At 39.1% G+C, this 19,140-nt stretch overlaps 2 protein-coding genes across 2 annotated transcripts; both read right to left on the bottom strand.

Annotated features, from left to right (window-relative positions):
* Window positions 1-1,185: 1,185 nt before the first annotated feature.
* Window positions 1,186-10,804, bottom strand: LOC110901237. The gene is made up of 10 exons (XM_035982271.1): window positions 10,675-10,804; window positions 10,309-10,584; window positions 9,765-9,851; window positions 7,964-9,343; window positions 6,214-7,833; window positions 5,283-6,104; window positions 2,250-2,316; window positions 1,968-2,169; window positions 1,719-1,882; window positions 1,186-1,633 (listed from the first exon to the last, which is right to left on the bottom strand). The coding sequence occupies exons 1-10, from the start codon at window positions 10,802-10,804 to the stop codon at window positions 1,186-1,188; spliced, it is 5,196 nt and encodes a 1,731-aa protein (XP_035838164.1).
* An 854-nt stretch (window positions 10,805-11,658) lies between these two features.
* LOC110901239 (replication factor A protein 1-like) lies at window positions 11,659-15,814 on the bottom strand. Its single transcript, XM_022148077.1, has 10 exons — window positions 15,649-15,814; window positions 15,291-15,554; window positions 14,064-14,151; window positions 13,854-13,975; window positions 13,691-13,778; window positions 13,493-13,601; window positions 12,496-12,659; window positions 12,211-12,331; window positions 11,854-11,996; window positions 11,659-11,764 (listed from the first exon to the last, which is right to left on the bottom strand). Exons 1-10 carry the CDS (start codon window positions 15,812-15,814, stop codon window positions 11,659-11,661), a joined length of 1,371 nt encoding a protein of 456 aa, XP_022003769.1.
* Window positions 15,815-19,140: the final 3,326 nt, after the last annotated feature.

Raw genomic sequence — 19,140 nt, forward strand, 5'->3', positions numbered from 1 at the left:
TAAATTTATTGAGAATTTGTTAACAAATTTTGCTACAACAAAATAATCTATTTATATCAATCTAAATTTTTATCTATACTATACTATATAATAAAACATTAATGTGTGACACATGCCGTTCATTGTAGGTATTTATTTTATGATTTTCTCGCCTCACTTCCAAACTTATCTTATATTAATTAAATAAATAAATGAATGATGAGGTAATATTAAATTTTATCCTACTTTAAATTTCGAATACCATTCTTCTATTTTTCTAATAACCGAAATTCTAAAACGTTAATTTAAAATATTTTAAATAAAACAAATTATATATCACGAAAACCAAACTTTCTGTTAATATATTAAATATTTTTATTTTCACTATACAAAATTACATTTACTAACTTTTTTATTATTTGGTACTAGAGGGAAGGCCCGTGCGATGCACGGCATGGCCGACAGTTAAGTGTCCTTCATTGTGTTGTGTGTTTAGGAAAAATGTTTATGTATGGGTAAAAGATAATTAGCCAAAAGACAATGTAAGAGAAGCCATACAAAATGTGATAAGAGTTTGTATTATAAACTGGCCTCACAAAATTTAAGACGTGCATAGCACGGGAAAATTGCCAAGTCTAAAAAAACACATTACAGGGGAAAACTTAAAGGAGTTCATAAAGCCTCCTTTTTTATTCAATAATCAACGAAATCTTCTGTTGTTAATGCATGACCATGCAACCGACGTTCCCCTTAGCTACCCACAGAACCATCTGAATCAGAATCTTCATAATTAGGGCTGTGAAAAAGAAGGGAAATGTTAGGCTGAACCTTAACTTCGACGATCTATGTATTTCCATTATTTTGCACTAAAAAATTGAAAGAATGTAACTATGTTCAAGTAAATTCCCATCTATGAACTACAGTTCAAACTCGTTGAAAATCAATTAATTCCATTTAGCTATTTGGCATGTAAAAACAGGGGGAAGAACATAATCTAACGATTCAACTTAAGTATCCAAACGAAATAAACATATCAAGTCGAAAAGCACATATCAAAACCGGTGGTGTCATTGTAGTCATAAAGAAATAAACATGATGTTTGTAGCATGTATTATTCATTTTTGAACATTTTCTAAAACACAATACAAATGGACAGGTAGTTACGTGGTTCATGGAATTTCGTAATTCAAAAGTATGTATAGAAACTTACATGTACTTGCTGACTGTTTCTTTGAGCTTAACCGGTGTTGGAATTGTCATCACCCCTTTACCCTTCCTAGTCATGGGAGTAGGAGTGGTAGATCCAACGGATTGATAGTTGGTTTCGTCGGGGAGCACACGTTTGCAGTTGAAACTCTCAAAGGCCCCATTATGGTAGTACGTGGATGTATCAACTTGGATGGTTCGGGTGGTGCCTATAAGTGAATGTAAGCAGTTTGGGAGCGTTGAGATGTTACCGTTACAGGTCCGTATCATGACTGGTGTGAAGCTATCCTGGTTGATTGCGGAAGAAACGGTGTAGATGTGCGAGAGACCCGATTCCACATTGAGTATAGACTGAGCAGTGGTGCTTGTTAGAAGCTGTGCAGTGTCATTGAAGCACACGATGACCACATTAGCCGTAGAATCGACCACATCAAGTTGAAGATGGAATCTGTTGAAATATTTTTTTTATTCAGATGTGAAAATGTGTAAAGATGTTTTCCAATACACATAACAATAGAATACCAAAGACGAACCTTGCTCGGGGAAACATAACTGGGTTTTCACAGCCTTCACACCACAACTCCCCGTGATCATGCGACACACCTTTCATGCATTTTCCTCCTCCACACATAAGTCTGAACCACTCTTCACTATTACGTACGCCTTTAATCACCACACGGCAATTGAACTCAGCATTCTGCATGGATTAGAAGAAACACGTTCAATGTATGGATAATAATAATGCTGGGGGAAACATTCGACATTATAGAAAGTGTTGATACCGTGTGTTTCTTATTTTCTCGACCATGGTTTAATATTTCTTCAACAGTTGCCAGACTTTCTGTACAGTTAGCAACAGCAGTAGTTTTCTTCATGTTTGCAGGGGTCTTTCGATATTCAGCCACAGGTTGTATAATGGAAGGTAGGATGCTTGAATATGGTTGTGTATTTATAGAGACATGATAAGTAGCCTCTTGGGATGACCTATGGCAGTTTTCATTTTAATGGAAGTTAAAAAGCAAAGACGTTACAATATCTGAATATGAGAATGTGAAGGTGCTTACACATCTAGTTGCATTAATGATAACCAATAATAATAAGTTGATGTTATGGAAGTTGAATATGAGGAGTCTATACATATATAAAACTATATTATTAAATCTATATAAATCTATAAATCTATATCAGTCTATATAAGTATCCCCTATATGCAGATAATATATATAGATATATACATATATATACACGCACATAATTAGAGATGCATACCAAGGGAAAACCAAGCTCATATGATATATAACCGGCTGGAGCCACCAATCAAACTGTAGATAATGGTCTCATGAATCTGAAATCATAAAAACCGAAACATTTCCAACCAATTAAATTCTGAACGGGAAAAGACAGGACGTGTAAGATGATTCAAAACTGACCGTGTGAAAATACGCCAAAGTCTACTAAAACGAAGCACAATTTGAAGAGTTGAAGCAACAATAGCAGCAGCTCCTTGAGTCCCTGTCATAATCCTCTCAATTTTCTATATAATCATCAGCATGTAGAAGTCAATTGGTGGTAATATTGAACTAAGCACTATAAGTTTTATAAAAGGCTGATGTGCAAGGGTGTAACGACCTTTTGAGGTTCCACAGTGTCACTATGTTGACCAGCCAAAATGATTGAAACAATAGTAGGCACGAAAGTGTATGACCCCCCCCCCCTCCCCCTACAAAACGACAGATGGCAACCGTGTCAAAATACGTGTTTGTGTCAATAGTAATAATTTGATGTTATGGAAGTTGAGTATGAGGAGCGTATACATTTATAAATGAACATTATTAAATCTATATAAATCTATAAATCTATATCAATGTATATACATATCCCCTGTATGAAGATAATATATATATATGCACATATTTAGATATGCATACCAAGGTAAAACCAAGCTCTTATGATGTATAACCGTTTAGAGCCACCAATGAAACTGCAGATAATGGTCGCATGAATCTGAAATCATAAAAACAGAAACATTTCCAACCAATTAAATTCTTAATTGTAAAAGATAGAATATGCAAGGTGATTCAAAACTAACCGTGTGGCATTACGCCAAAGCCAAGTAAAACGAAGCACAATTTGAAGAGTTGAAGCAACAATAACAGTAGTTCCTTAAGTCCCTCTCATAATCCTCTAAAGTTTCTATATAAGCATCAACATGCGGGAGTCAATTGGATGTAATATTGAGCGAAACACTATAAGTTTTATAAAAGGTTGATGTGCAAGGGTGTAACCACTTCTTGAGGTTCCACGGTGTCGCTATATTGACCAGCCAGAATGATTTAAACAGTAGTAGGCACCAAAACTATGACACCCCCCCCCCTCCACAAAACGACAGATGTCAACCGTCTCGAAATACGTGTTTGTGTCAATGTGTTCAAACCAGCTACAAACAATAGTTGTTGAATCATCGTTGTTTTTTCAGCCTAAAATAGACAAATAAACCAACCATCCCATGTCCCTGAATAAAAATAAGATAAGCTAAGAAATATCAAAGAATATGAGTTTTCAAAATTTAGTGGAAGCTGTAAACACTTACATTCCCACCACTTGTGGCACAAAAGTAGTTGGCGCGCTATCGTTATTGGCAGACTATGTGGATAGCTGGTTGTCAGCTGTTGTGTTTGGAACGGACCAAAAAAAATGGGTTTAGTACATGCATTACTTATTATGTTGGATTAACGGCGATAAAGATGATAAAAGCTGCTTGCCATAATCTGAGGCAAGCCAATGTCAACACATTTAGTAACCTGCAGAACGTTAAGGAAGCATATAAAACAATTTTTTTAGGCATAATTAGCAGCAATCTATATACATATCCCCTATATGCAGATAATATATATATATAGACGCACATATTTATATATGCATATCAAGGGCAAATCAAGCTCATACAATCCAACCTCAACACATTTAGCAACCTTGAGGGTCAACGATGTTGCTATATTGACCAGCCAAAATGATTGAAATAGTTGCGGGCACGAAAGAGTATGCCACCCCCCCCCCCCAATGACAGCTGGCAACCGTGGCCCAAGATGCGTTTGTGTAAATGTGTTCAAACCAGCAACAAACAACAGTTTTTGAATCATCGGTGCCTTTTCTTCCTAAAATATACAAATAAACCAATCAGCACATGTATCGGAATAAAATCAACAAACAAAAAACTAAGAAATTAAAAAGACTATCAGTTTTCAAAATTTAATGGAAGCCATAAAGACTTACATTCCCACCACCCGTGGCGCATAAATAGCTGTTGTGGCGGCGTTACTGGCAGAATACGGGGATAGTTGGTCGTCGGAGGGCAGATGCATAATTCTCAATGTGGTACGTATATAGTTGTTGTGTCTGGGACAGAACAAACAAAAAAATGGGTTTAGGGTATGCATCAGTTATTATGTTGGATTAACAGCAATAAAGGCGATAAAAGTTTCTTGGTGGTCCAAAAAATTACGCTATGGCAAGTATTGTTTATTGTGTCTCATCTGATGTCGCCAAATTGTTAAACGTCTCTTTATAAACGATGTTTCTGGTATGGTTTTTCATGCTACCGTTGTCATCCCCGACGATGACAATCTTTAAACCTTCAGGTGTCGTAACCCTTGAAAGCGCGACATATAGCTGACCATGGCTAAACACAGGTCGAGGCAAATACAGACCAACGACTTTTAATGATTGGCCTTGACTTTTATTAATGGTCATTGCATAGCATGGTTTCACTGGGAACTGGCGTCTTGTCATAATAAATGGCCATTTTGATTTCGTGGATGAAAGGGTTATCCTCGGTATTAATGCAGTATCTCCACGATTAGACCCAGTAAGTATTCTAGCCTTGATAACAAATTTCCCAAGGTCTGTTATAATAAGGCGGGTGCCATTACATAATCCTTACGAGGGGTTCACATTTCTTAAAAGCATGATAGGGAGGCCTTCTTTTAAATGCAAAGCGTGCGGTGGCATACCAGACAATGTCAAATAATTAAAGAATTTAAGTGGCCACATTTTTTTTGTCTGTAACTAATATTTTAGTGCCGGGGGGTGGGGGGTACCTGGGAATGTCAAAGAGTTTAGGAATTCAGACGGATAGAGTTGTTCCTGTTCTAATACATCCGTGGACGCGCGACATATCTCATCAGAACTCTTGTAGGTCTTTGTGGGCCGTCTCAGTTGTGCAAACATGTAATCATTGATTTCGTCCGCGTCTATATTGCGTGGGGTTAGTATTGCTCTTTCACATAAATAATCGTCATCAACCTGCCTTTCTATAAACGACGGGAAGACAGCGTTAACAATCGATTCCACAGGAAGGCCACAACCATCTACGATGAACCTGGTGGGTATCTCGATCCAGGTTGGCTCATCCTCACCTTCTTTGGTCTTTGAAGGAACAATTCCATCGCCGATTTCTAACAACCATTTGTTGAAATGTTGCCTATCCATGTCTAGCACACCTGCTGAGGTGTATTCGTTGACACGCATACTACGGTGGAGCCTGAAGAGTTTACAACTTTTCCACAGATACGATTTATTTATGCATGCCTGAACAACATCTTCTCTTTTTCCTTTTGGGATGACGGGCAGGATTTGTCTGAAATCACCACCAAGCAAAACAGGCATGCCACCAAACACGCGTTCCCTGTTTGCGTAGGCAGGAAACCCCAAGATATCTCTAAGTGTTTTATCAAGTGCTTCAAAAGCATATTTTTGCATCATTGGTGCTTCGTCCCAGATGATTAACCTTACCTCTTGTAACAGGTGTGCCAATTGGGTATTTTGTTTGATGGCACACGTGCTATTGTGAAGTAATTCTAAAGGGATAGCGAAGCGGCTATGAGCTGTCCGACCACCGGGTAATAGAAGGGACGCGATACCTGATGTGCAGAGATAGGTAAAATGAGTAAAAAATGGAGTTGCGTACGCGACCACATACATTATGTTGCACAAGAATAATAATACAACATTTCAAAATTATTTTTTTACCCGAAGATGCAACCGCAAGGGCAATCATGCCCATAGATCTTAAGCGTGACAGAATGGCTTTGTACAGGAACGTCTTGCCTGTCCCACCCGGACCATACACGAAATAGAACCCGCCTTTTCGGGTGGTAACAGAATCAATGATTGTGTCGTATGTGACCGTTTGTTCCGTGTTCAGTGATGCATATAATCGATCATGTTCGTCTGTCATCTTTTTTTTATTGTAACTCAACTCTTCCCTAATTAGACGATTATCCATCTTATCGAGGAGCGACGTATCCGGTTGGGGCATATCTGTGAAATCCGATAACGATTTTCCATTTTTCTCCAATAGTTCATTTAGTTCGATCAGGCAGTAGTTCTTAAGCTGGTCGTCAGATAAATGTAACCCTGGGAACATGAAGAGCCTATGTTTCAGGTACAAAATATCATCAGATAGTATCTCCCAATTTTGTGCCCAGAGTTGCGCCGGGCGATTCACTTCGCAAAACAACAACATGGTAACAAACAATTCCCGTAGTTGGGAACCGGACGCCCATAGTTTAGCCTCTGACAGGGCGTCATTCCACTCCTTGTCATCATTAAGCAAGCCATACGCATAGCAGGCTTCTTTGAACGTTGCATATACGACTCCGTCGACCGTTTTTATTTCTTCGAAACTTCGAGGCCCTCTTACAATTCCCAACAACATTCTTAGATAATACTTTGGCCCAGCTGCTGGATTGCAATACACAATCCGCCCAATGGTTGTCCGCTCCAACCGCGTTTTCCATACCTTGTTATCCTCTTGCCACACATACCTTGTTGGTATCTCGGCGTACGTTAACTCTCTTGCCGCTTCGTCTCTGTTGTTTAGCGCAAACCATTGGGTGAACATCGTGTCTCGTATCCCGTCCTGGTTTAACAGGGCCGGCAAGCTGTCTGAATCACGTAACGTGAGCAGATGTTGATTAGGTGTATGGAACGTTAGTTTCATGACGGATGGGAATGAGTAATGTATAGGGAATGCAAGCATTCTCCACACAGCTTCACATGGTGATAAGTACCGGCAATCCAGATAGTTTTTAATCTCATCAACCTTAACAATCTGTTGTGTACGCTTTTCACCGTTATTGCCAATGTTTTCCTGAACAACCATTGTAGCCCTGTCTGGCCCCTTGCTTAAGTATTTAAACAGGTATTTTATCGCTCGGGATTGGTTGCACCATTCAACATTGATGTGCGATTCGTACTTTAAGAGGAGGTAGCGGTTGTATGGGACGACAAACCGGTTGTCAAGCTTCGTTTTGCCCTTCTTAAAGAAGATCTTGGTATCTCGTCGGCGATAAACCGGGTAATCGTCTTCGTCAATTGTTGTTTCTCGGTAAAATGGTTTCGGAAAGTGTTTCATGCATTTTCCATCTGTTGTACACGGAGCACTGCGCGCATCATTCCCACATGGGCCATGCAACATGTAATCTGTTACAGCCTTATAGCCGGATGGATCGTCAATTTCCGATGGGATCTCTGCAGAAATCAAATCATCTATGCCAGCCGGCGTGCGAGACTCAGCAGAATGTTCAAGCCACAACAAAAGGTGCGCGTGCGGTAGGCCTCGTTTTTGAAACTCAATTGTATAAACAGCTGTATGTAACCAAGGGAACAAAGATTGAAGTCAGCAAGGGGAAAAGGGGAAAATTAGAAAGTTTAAAAAGGTTAGTATTTGTGGGAGAATTGAGACCAAAAGAAAGAGGCGAGGCATTACAAACTTTACCTGCTTGGCAGCTGCCAAAGATTTGTTTCTTCATAATATCTTCAATCAAGGAGGTCAGCTTTAGCTTAAAAACGCGTGATACAACATCTGCACGGTCATGAGACTTTTGGCCTGGTATGAGAGACACCATGTCTTCGATTTCAGGCCATTTTGGGTTAGCTGTAAACGTTACAAACAGGTCGGGGTTCCCAAAAGTACGGCACAAAGCCATGGCGTCTTGGTAATTTTGGATCATATATCTTGGACTGCCCGTAAAGGTTGCCGGTAAAACTATACGTTGCCCGATAGCCTCAGCATTTGTATCCCCACGCGTCACAGCATCACAAACATTATGATAGAGCTCAACGCGCAGCTCATTTTGGTTATTCCTCATCCAGCGCAATCTTTGTTCTTCGATAGCTGCGTATGAGTCAACTAAATACTGTTGGAATAAACGACCGCCTCTTAACAGGGTGGTGCCTTCGTTATTGCGATAATGGATTCTGTAGCAGTAGTATTCCCGCATTGTGACACATTGTCGTTTAGTCGCCCGACGTCCGGTGTTGTCATGGTAGTGTATTCGTTCGTGGAACCCGGTCTCTCCGTACAGAAACAACAACGGATATTGCAAAGGCATGTAAAGCTGATGTAATTCTGATATGCGTTGAAGCGCGCCATGCTTTGTGCTAACGATAACATCACGTGGTTCAGTGTTGTCCCCAAAGTCGTTTGTGATAAGAACAGCAACTTCAGACACATTAGGGCGGTTGTATTGTGGATTGTTTATTATTTGGCCAAGTAAGCGTAGTTGACAATTGTTTCTTTCATTTTGAGTGCACCAGTCACGTGCCATGCGGAAGGCGGTAGCCAAAGGACTGTGGGTGTCTAACATTCTGATGAGGGACGCAACAATTGCTTCATCACATGTGTCGTGACAATGGGTCTGGCCAAACAAAGCAGTTATACGGTTTTTAACTTCGTTTTGCGTGTCGTAGAAATACAGTTGAGCATATCTTGGTTGCTCACCTTCAACTGGCAACATGGAGCCTATTCGGTGGTAGTTCTGCCCACTTATTCGGAAGGTGTATAGGCTTCGACCACTGTTTATAGCATGATCAATCTTTCCCCCAAACGATGTGAAACAGAACATGCTATTGTAAACTCTAATATGTTCTCTGAATCTAAGTGTCGCCGGGTCGTTATAATCAAGTAATGATCTTAATGGTTCAGGCGGATCAAGAAGGCGAGCAAGCAAAACCTTGCCATCCTGGCAGCACGAAGAGAAAGTCGTCCCATCAGACGACTTTGTCTTTTTATTCCTTTCTTCATACCACATGATCGCCGCACAATTATGGCACGTGAAGGTTGGACGGCCAAGGTTCTGGTACCTAACATGCGCACCTATGATAATTGTAACAAGAAAGCTTAGCATAACGCACAATTTAGAGAAGCGTATCAAACAACATAGTAAAGCCAGATGCAAAAGGGAGCAAAACGTGCATGGCAAGAAACAGGGTCGGAAAATACCTGTTGATGCAAACGCTGCCCTACATGGGGTGCGAACACGAATACCTGGTAACATATTAAAATATGGCGATGTTATTCCTACGTTGCATGATAGGCAGGTCGAAGGATAGTCGGGTACAGGGCAGTTATGGTGGTTTACCTTCTGTTTTTTTAGGCCGAGAAGGGCGCAGGCGTGATGGGCCCGCTACGCTTTGGTGAGAATTCCGTGTAGTGCATGAAATATTGTCTGGAAAAACGTAATAGTTACGGAAATGATAAAAGGATAGTAGTAAACATCGTAGATAACGTTGCAGACCTTGGGCAAATACGGAGGGAGAATATGTTGTTGGTGGACATAAAGCAGGCTGCATCTGCACTGCATCGCTCCGCATGGCGTTTTTACCTGTAACATATGTTTTAAAACAACTATTATGTAGGGCTCGTAGCGGGCTAAGGGATGATGTAAGCGTGCAATCCAGAAAGTATGAATAGGCGTACTGCGCCCCAGGGGGACGTTCATGAGGGAATAGGGGGACGACCTTTTATTGATTCTCTTGTGCACACTTTAGCGCCTGGACCAGTGGTCACTGTAACAGTTGGCGGTTGTATTTGAGTGCAACCTGCAAGAGGTACAAAACATGCAGATAGGATAAACGCAACATAGTAGGTAGGAAACTTATAAATAACTGACTAAGAAAGTAAATTCCAATCCATTGCGTGCGGCTTTATAGCGGCGACATCAAAATTGGAGTGGCTAAACTGTTTGCAGCCTAGTTAGAGTTGTAATTTGAGCGGGCACGCATGTCGGTAAGTGGACATTATGGCTAAAAGGTTCCGTTTTTATGAAGAGTATAACTAACCTGCGTTGGGGTCAGCAGAGGAAGTAGTTGCATCTATGGTAGTTAGGGTAGGCCCACAGTATGTCACGACCTTCCCACCAAGACCCACATAATTAGGATTTTGTATATGGATAGAATGTTTGCTACCCACGATTCTAGAATCGTTGCAGCTGTTAATCAATGCAAGGCCAAAATATGTTTGAATCTTTCCATCAGGCAACGTATGGGAACAACGACGGGCCTGTATCGAATTACTACCCACATCAGGAGCAGTAGGCCATAACCTACAAACCTCGTCTTTTATGAGGGAACAGGAAGGGTTAGAATTTAGTATTTAAAACTCCATATGCGGGGTCGGGGGTAACACTGCAATTAAAAGTCTCATACCTCTGTTTGCTCCAGCCTGTTCAATCAGTTTTAGCCCACAAACGTATTGGACCAACCCATTAGGCAAACCACGTGAATATGCATGAAAGGCGAAAGAGGCTTTGAGCAACACAAAGGGGCGCACAGCCATCTGTATGTTGCATACAATGTTACATAATACATCGTCCAAAATGAAGCATTCAGATATGTCCCCGCCCGGGGGGGGTTAAAACAAAGTAAATTGCTGTCAAGGAAAAGGCATAGTATCTACAGCAAAATAATTCTTAAAGAATGCATGCTAAAGCTGGTGTAAATATTATATTTATTGTTGGCCGCGCGCCTGTTTTTTTTTTCCAAAATAACATATACAGGCACAGTCGGTCAGAAAAGGTCATATGTGGTTAGGTCTTTGTGTAGCTCAAGTCATAATTTGATTATTTCGTTGTTGTTTGTAATGCAGTCTTCTACGTAAGTTCTCATGAAGGTTGTATAGTGACACGGTCATCGCTTGTATATTTGCATTTATCTATATGATTTATTCAACATCTTAGATAAAAATTCATGTAAGTCTTATATGATTCCAAAACTTATTTTACATTGTTCATTGGTATTATTCTATTGGAGTATGCATGATTCCGAACAAACATTTATAGAACCCTTTTACAGTGGTTGGAAGTTATATGTGACTTTAAAGATGTAACAAAAGGGTTGGGTAAACGTATTTGGTAGCGTATGTTCCGAGGTGGCATATTATGATCCTATTTGGACTATACCATCCCTTTTTAGACGGAGTATCTTTATGCGATGTAAATACGTGGCTGAATTGTTTTAAGAATTTCAGAGAGGCTGGTAAGGCGTGAAAATTACATATATTGCACAATAGTAAAGCAGCACAGTTTTGGTGTAGGCACAAGTCATATATTTCACCACATTATTTGAATCCATAAAAGAAAAAGTCACAAGAACGCAAACACTTGAAGAAAATGAGAAATGACCACCGCCATATCAGTGAGAGCCCTTCTTAGCATCCCCACTATTGTCGACCAAACCGGTAACATGCACACGATCAACGGACACCCCCTCATCATCGTCATCCGATTCTTCAAGGTAGCTGCAAAGAAAGATGGAAACGTATGTATTGGCGCAAAGTTCCAACATGTAAACATTCGAAACAGGGAACAATTGGCAGGCGTAACTTACAGTTTTCTAAGTTTGCGGCCAGTTCCGGGTGTCGGAGGCGGGAGGCTCGAACCACGCTTTGGGGAGTCAGATGGTATGGCACCCAAATCCGACGTGACACACTTAACGTTCCCATCTGTATCATCCAAACCAAGGCCGACAATCTTCGCACAATTAAAGCTCTCATATTCTCCATAACGGTAGTATGTGTGGCTCTTTATCTCAAAAGTGTGTTTTGTTCCAATAAGGGATTCGAGGGCGGAGGGTAATATGGGAGCATCTATAGAAGTATCATGCATACCAAATACAAACCAGAAAAGTTATCGCAGCAATTTCACATATGCTTCAAAACCATCTTGTAATGAGGAGTGCGCATACATTTAGCTGCTCCTCTACTAAGGATTTTGCGGTCCTCTTGACCAACTGCTCAACAACTTCATCAAAGAGGGTGACAACGGTGCTCATCGTTCCATCAGTTACATCCGCTTGAATCCGAAACCTAGCAGGGTAAAGTAGATCAATAATAATGGTAGTACGGGGACAAAATTGTTTGGTGGCGAAGGTAGAAGGGTATCAAATCACCCTGGACAATAAAGAATCATCGCATCATATTGGTAGGGGAACAAAGTCATGAAGTTGGGCATGAGATGTTGAAGTGTATACCTCGTCCTTGGATAGTCAACCTTCGATTTGCACGCCTTGCAAATGAAGTAACCACCCTCTCTTGTTAGTCCCCTACGACATTGGCTCCCGGAACACGTGAAAAGATACCAGCTGTTCTTGGTTCTAATAGACGTAATCTCTACAACGTTCCGGAAAAGGATGGCCTACAACGAACAAAAACACAAGTAGGCACATGGACAGGTTGTGTCGGGGAGGGTAATCCCTATTTCCATACATTTGATAGATTAGGCAGTTCTGTTTAGTAGGAGATTAATAAAAAAAATAAGAACCATAGGTTTTTTTTTGTTTTTTTTTTTTGTGATAAAAAGCTGAAGAAATGAGATTGGTATGATCCCAACGGTGGTGGGTCACAATGGTGGTGGGGTGGCGCCGGCGGTAGCGGTGGTGGTAAATCTTGGGATTTAAAGCATACGCTAATTATGTTCTTTTTATTTTATACAGAATAATGGGTGCCTGCACATACTTTGGGCATTGGTCATTTTCTGATGTTTTAATCTAAGAATGCCGAAGGTGGAATGATTTATTCATTAACTTATACTAACTTTTAAAATAGTAAAAGATTTTAAAAAACAAAGCAGGATATGGGTGTTTATTAAATTACATTCAATAAAATCTAGTATGCATGAATGGTTTTAATGCAGAGTGTGTGTAGTAGTTCAGTAACCATTCCCCCGACCAACCAAAGCGAGGACCACCAGTTTGCCGCTACCATAACATCAACGTACCCTCTCTCAAATATATATTTCTGAACCTATGAAAAAGGTCTTGTTTGATTTAATTTGTAACTTTCAACCAATCATTAGGGTGGGTTAAAGCTCATAAAGTCGGTTAATCATTTCTTTTAGTTGCTTGATAGCTGCCGAAGACAGTTTTTTTTAGAAAAGGGTTTGAGGAGTGCGTTGGGTAAAGTACTGGGTTAGTGGTTGAAGCGGTATAAGGGGAGAGACGTATGCAAACAGTCAGTTGGGATGAATACCTTTTTTTTGAATTTGTCAGCACGAACTCTGTCCACAAGCTCTTGTAGAGTACCAACACTTACAACTTCCTCGGTGACTGGATCGCTAGCATCTCCAATAGGAACACAGCTGGGAAGCATAGCTTCATATTCAGCCAGAGAAATAAACGTATAAAAAATAGATAATTAAAGTGTGTGCGACAAAGGCTGTAACAGTACCTGACAGACGACTTAAAAGTCTGCAGTGCGGGAACCTCGGAGGAATCAATGAGAATAGTTGACGATGAACTGGACAAACCAAGGACACCTGCAATATCTTAAGTTAGGCGAAGCTTTTTTAAGTAGTGCACATCATAATTTACGCGTCGGAAAACAATCGTACCCAGGTAAAACTTTGCGCTCATGGAAGTCAGGATTAGACAGTAGACAGCCGGGTTTTCGTCCTTCTTCTTAAGCATAACATCACCGAGATCACCCCACAGCGTCACTCTAACCCGGCGATTGCTGGGAGAATTTTGAAAAGGTCAAAAATTTAAAGGGTTAGGTTAGGGAAAAAGAAAGAACAAACAGGCAATAAGGATTAGGTACATACCGTTCGTTGGTTAGATTGAACTCAACCGCGCGAGCACCCGATGATTTCACAGACTGCGGCCCCACCTCAGTAACATATCCGATAACATCTGCAGTGCAACGAAAATTAGCCTGAAGTATAAATATGTCCAATAGCCTAACTGAGCCAATTTTGAGCCAAATTCGACTAAGTAAACTAATTTATTCGGTTTAGTTAGCTGATCGAACCATTCGTGGAACCCGGATTCTGAATTTATATGCTATTTTACATGTATATTTAACCAAAACCTAAAATCCAGCGTTTATTCGGTTTAGTTAACCAATTAGTTTACTCAATTGGTTAAATATACATGTAAAATAGCATATATAACAGGGTATTTTTGGTATAATATACATATAAATTCGACTGAGTAAACTAATTTATTCGGTTTAGTATGTATATTTTACATGTATATTTAGCCAAAACCGAATAAATTAGTTTACGGCTTTTTAGGAACTCGAACCAACAGAGGACATATTTATCGCTACGTTGGGCATATTTGTGGAACCCGGATTCTGAATTTATATTGAAACACGGTTAGGGGCTGAACTGAAAACCGGATTCACCATTCGTTCAGTTATTTCTCGTACGGACAGCTTCAATTTGTTTTTGGCTTTTCTGTTTCAATGATTTGTGTGCAAGTGAATTTTTACCTAGAAGAATAATGTTTACATATTCCAACTCCCTAGAGAATTTCTAATGCATTCGAAGGTAGAAGGAGAAACAACGTATCACGACAGAATAGATGCTATTCTACACCAGATAGTCATTACTCTTTGTAGATTCGTAAAGCAAAATGGTTCTTACGTTTAAATTTCCAACCCGTTTGGCCCATTACTTGGCCCGTTTACTATGCACATGTTTTACATTGAGGTAGTAGGCTCTGTAGATTTTAAGAGTAAAATGATTTTCAACCCAGGTGAGCCCTTTCGGATGGGTCGAAGGATAATCTAGAGGTAGAAACGGGTGGTTCCCACCAGTTTATGTGGACAGACATCAAAGCCTCACTAACACCAATGGAACACCCGACTTTTACTATTTTTCAATGTTATACACTCTATGTGGATTCCCTTTTATTTCTCTCAGCCCGTTATAGCAGTCTACAAACTAAATAAAAGATCAGTTTCATACTATGTGGGGTTATTACTGGTTTTCGAGCCTGATTTCCCCCGCAAAACCGTTACACCAGCATGAGGAGAGTAAACATACCTACAAAGTACTTGCCCTCTGTTGGTCCGAGCTCCTCAAACGCCGTAAGTAAGAACGGGTACCGCGTAAATGAACTACCGGCATCGTCAAACTTCTTAACTACCGTGGAGCCATTTAACCCGATAACAAAGGGGTTGTCTTTCAGAATCCGGTATTGATCGGTGCGTTGGACTACAAAACCCTTGAGTAAATATACCCCACCCTCTTTTAGCTTGTCAAAGAAGTAATGTGCAATGTTATTCCGGGCGGTACAATGACACCTCCCTGCGTAAACCAAACAGTAGACTTTCAATAACGATGAAACTCGTAAAATGGAAAGGGTATGGGGGTAAAAGGGTGATAGTTACCTTTATATCACTGACGACATAATCAGTGCTCATGAAGCGGCCATTGACACTTATGACGTCCCACTTTCTGCAAACCATCACCGTGATGGGGCCGGTACTCCCTTCACGGAGGTCAGCAAGGTCCAATTGGTTGCCAACACCAATTCCTGATGTATTAACACTAACAGAGCTAGACATGACAGTAGTTTAACAACTCTGAATATGGGTGAACAACAATAGGGAGGGTGGAGGTCATATAATAGAAAGTAAGACCATTCACCTTCCTAGCAAGAAATTGGGTAATTATCAATGCAATTAAATCCTACCGTAAATTGCCCCATTGAATGTTCATGCAATTGTGGTATATAAAAGGCCTCATTAATCAATATCCCTAGCTAAAACCCTAAAATCTATACAAAATTTATTCTTAAATAATATGGTATAATGGGACAATTTTAATAGTATGAAGAATCATTACCTGACCACAATAATTCCTAGAAATAATATCACCTGAAGTTTCTTGAACAACCAAAGAACCAACAATGCTGTATACCCGCAACAGGAAGAAGATATACATATACTTGACCATTAGATTCATCTCATTGAAGAAGATGAATCAATAATCCCCAAACTCCAAACCCTATTTACCCAAAAATAATCAAAACAAAATAACAAAAAAACAATAACAACACTATTTGTCTCTAAAGACAACCATATTCTCAAATGTTTTAGGCTGGTAACTGAATTAAAAACACTATTTGTCTCTAAAGACAACTCATATTCTCAAATGACTAACTTCAAGATACTAACTGAATCTTACTTCTCGTTTGAAGGTTCCTTACGAAGAACTTCAGGTGCCATCTATTGAGGGTGTGAAAGGCATAACCATAATCAATATTTTTTTTGCCAGTTTTGACAATTAACCAAGGAAATAACGAAAGAAAATGTTCTTACTGTCCCTCTCCGGAGGCAGCAGATAAAAGGGCTGCATGCCTCAACTTTAAAACACCGAAGCCCCCAACCTAGTGAATATCTTGGCAGATTTAAATCATAAGCCAAAAAACAAAACTTTGAGAAGGGTAAAAATGGAAATGATCACCCGAAGATTGTCGAACAACCAAATATCCAACAATGCCGTACGCTTGCAACACCAAGAAGATATACATATACTTCACCATCAGATTCATCTCATGAATAAGATGAATCGAAATCCCCAAACTTCAATCCTAGCTCACCCAAAAATAATCAAAACAAAATAATAAAAATAATAACAACAACACTATTTGCCTTTAAAGACAACCATATTCTCAAATGTTTCGGGTTGGGATAACCCGAAGGACTTTCTGCCATGAACCAATAATTCGTTTCTTAGCAGTTTTTTTGGTGTGTGAAATAGTCTGCTTTCTCAAAAATAATTTTTTTTTGTAACAACAACACTATTTGCCTTTAAAGACAACCATATTCTCAAATATTTCGGGTTGGGATAACCCGAATGACTTTCTGCCATGAACCAATAATTCGTTTCTTAGCAGTTTTTTTTGGGGTGTGAAATAGTCTGCTTTCTCAAAAATAATTTTTTTGTCAAATAAAACGATTAAAATGTTGTATGCAGTAAAAGTTTATATTATCTTGGAACTCATATTCTCAATTGACTAATTTCAAGATGCTAACTGAATCTTACAGCTCGTTTGAAAGTTCGTTACGAAGGACTTCATGTGCTATCCATTGAGGCTGCAAAAGACATAACTACAATCAATTTTTTTTTTTTTTGCCCAGTTTTCACACTTCATGAAAACAGCCAAAGAGAATGTTCTTACCGTCCATCCCCCGGATATAGCAGACAAAAAGGTTGAATGCTTCAATTTTGAAAGGCCGAAATCCCCAACCTGATCAACATCATACTATATTAGGCTGCTTCATTATTAAAACTAACACCAATTAACAAATATCAGATCATTTAAACAGTGTTACTCAGTGAGACACTACCTTCAACCTACTAATTATACATAAATAAGAGCCATGGCATTTTACAAAATAAATAAAAGATCAATTCCATACAATGTGTTGTTACTACTGGTTTTCAAGCCTGATTTCCGTCTGAAAACCGACTAATAATTAGAAACCAAAACACCAAGGGTAAATAACCGACTAATAATTAGAAACCAAAACACCAAGGGTCAATAAAGAAATTAGCAACCCGGTTTACGAATGTTGAACACAAAAACACCTAATCGACTTACAGATGAACAATAAACAAAAAATCACAACGAATTAATTCATAATATCAAAACTTAAATCATCAAATCAAACCAAATATAAAACACTCAAATTAACCCAACTAATTTCTTCACTACATATTCAAAAGACCAAAACAAAAATTTGAACTGAACATGTAAGATCAAACGAAACCAGAAAGTACCATTTTTAAACGAATCGCACCATCGTCAGTGGTTTAGGGTTCAGTGTCGCCACATTCAAGCGTCCATCACTGACGTCGAGTACCGCCTTCGCACACATCAGCGACTTCATTGCCGTCGGAGATTGAGGCATATCGCGGTAGTGATTGAGGCAAACGGAGATTAGGGTTTCAAAAAGTCGAACCGTGAGAAAGACAGATGATGCCAGATTGGGGATTTCCCTTAGAATTCGTCGAGGAGGGGTTTGGTTGCGGAAGATGGATTCTCCATCTTCTCCATCTTCAAAAGTCGAACTGTGAGAAAGACAGATGATGCCAGATTGGGGATTTCCCTTAGAATTCGTCGAGGAGGGGTTTGGTTGTGGAAGATGGATTCTCCATCTTCAGAGATTGAGAGAACCCTAATTAAAAGGGATAACGGGGATGGAGGGGGATTATGATTTTGTATTATATTATTTTAATCAATTTTATTTTAAGAATTGCATTTAAAACATCATAAATTAGGCTTTAAAATAGAAAATGTAACTAAATTTTAGATTATATATAGATATAAAATTACATTTATTTAACTCGTGTAATAAATGAGGTTTTTTTAAAGATGTATTATTTTATTATTTGGTAAACAATATTACATTTATTCAACCCGTTTAATACATGTGGTTTTAGGGTAAGGATAGTGTAAAAAGTGCTCAAAGTGTAAGAAGTGTGAGAAGTGTATTATAACACTATATATAATACTATATAACACCATATAGACACTGTATAACAATATGTAACACCATATAATACCATATAACACTATGTAACACTATATATCATTATATAACAAATATAACACTATACATCTATCATAGACATGCTTTCAGACAATCTATAGTGTTATATTTGTTATATAATTATATATAGTGTTACAAAGTGTTATATGGTATTATATGGTGTTACATATTGTTATACGGTGTTTATATGGTGTTATATAGTAGAATATATAGTGTTATAATACACTTCTCACACTTCTTACACTTTGAGCACTTTTTACAGGATCCTTTATCTGTGGTTTTAAAGATATAATTTTTTTATTTGGTATATAAAATTACATTAAATCAACCCG

The sequence above is a fragment of the Helianthus annuus genome, chromosome 13, assembly GCF_002127325.2.
Source record: "Helianthus annuus cultivar XRQ/B chromosome 13, HanXRQr2.0-SUNRISE, whole genome shotgun sequence".
NCBI lineage: Eukaryota > Viridiplantae > Streptophyta > Magnoliopsida > Asterales > Asteraceae > Helianthus > Helianthus annuus.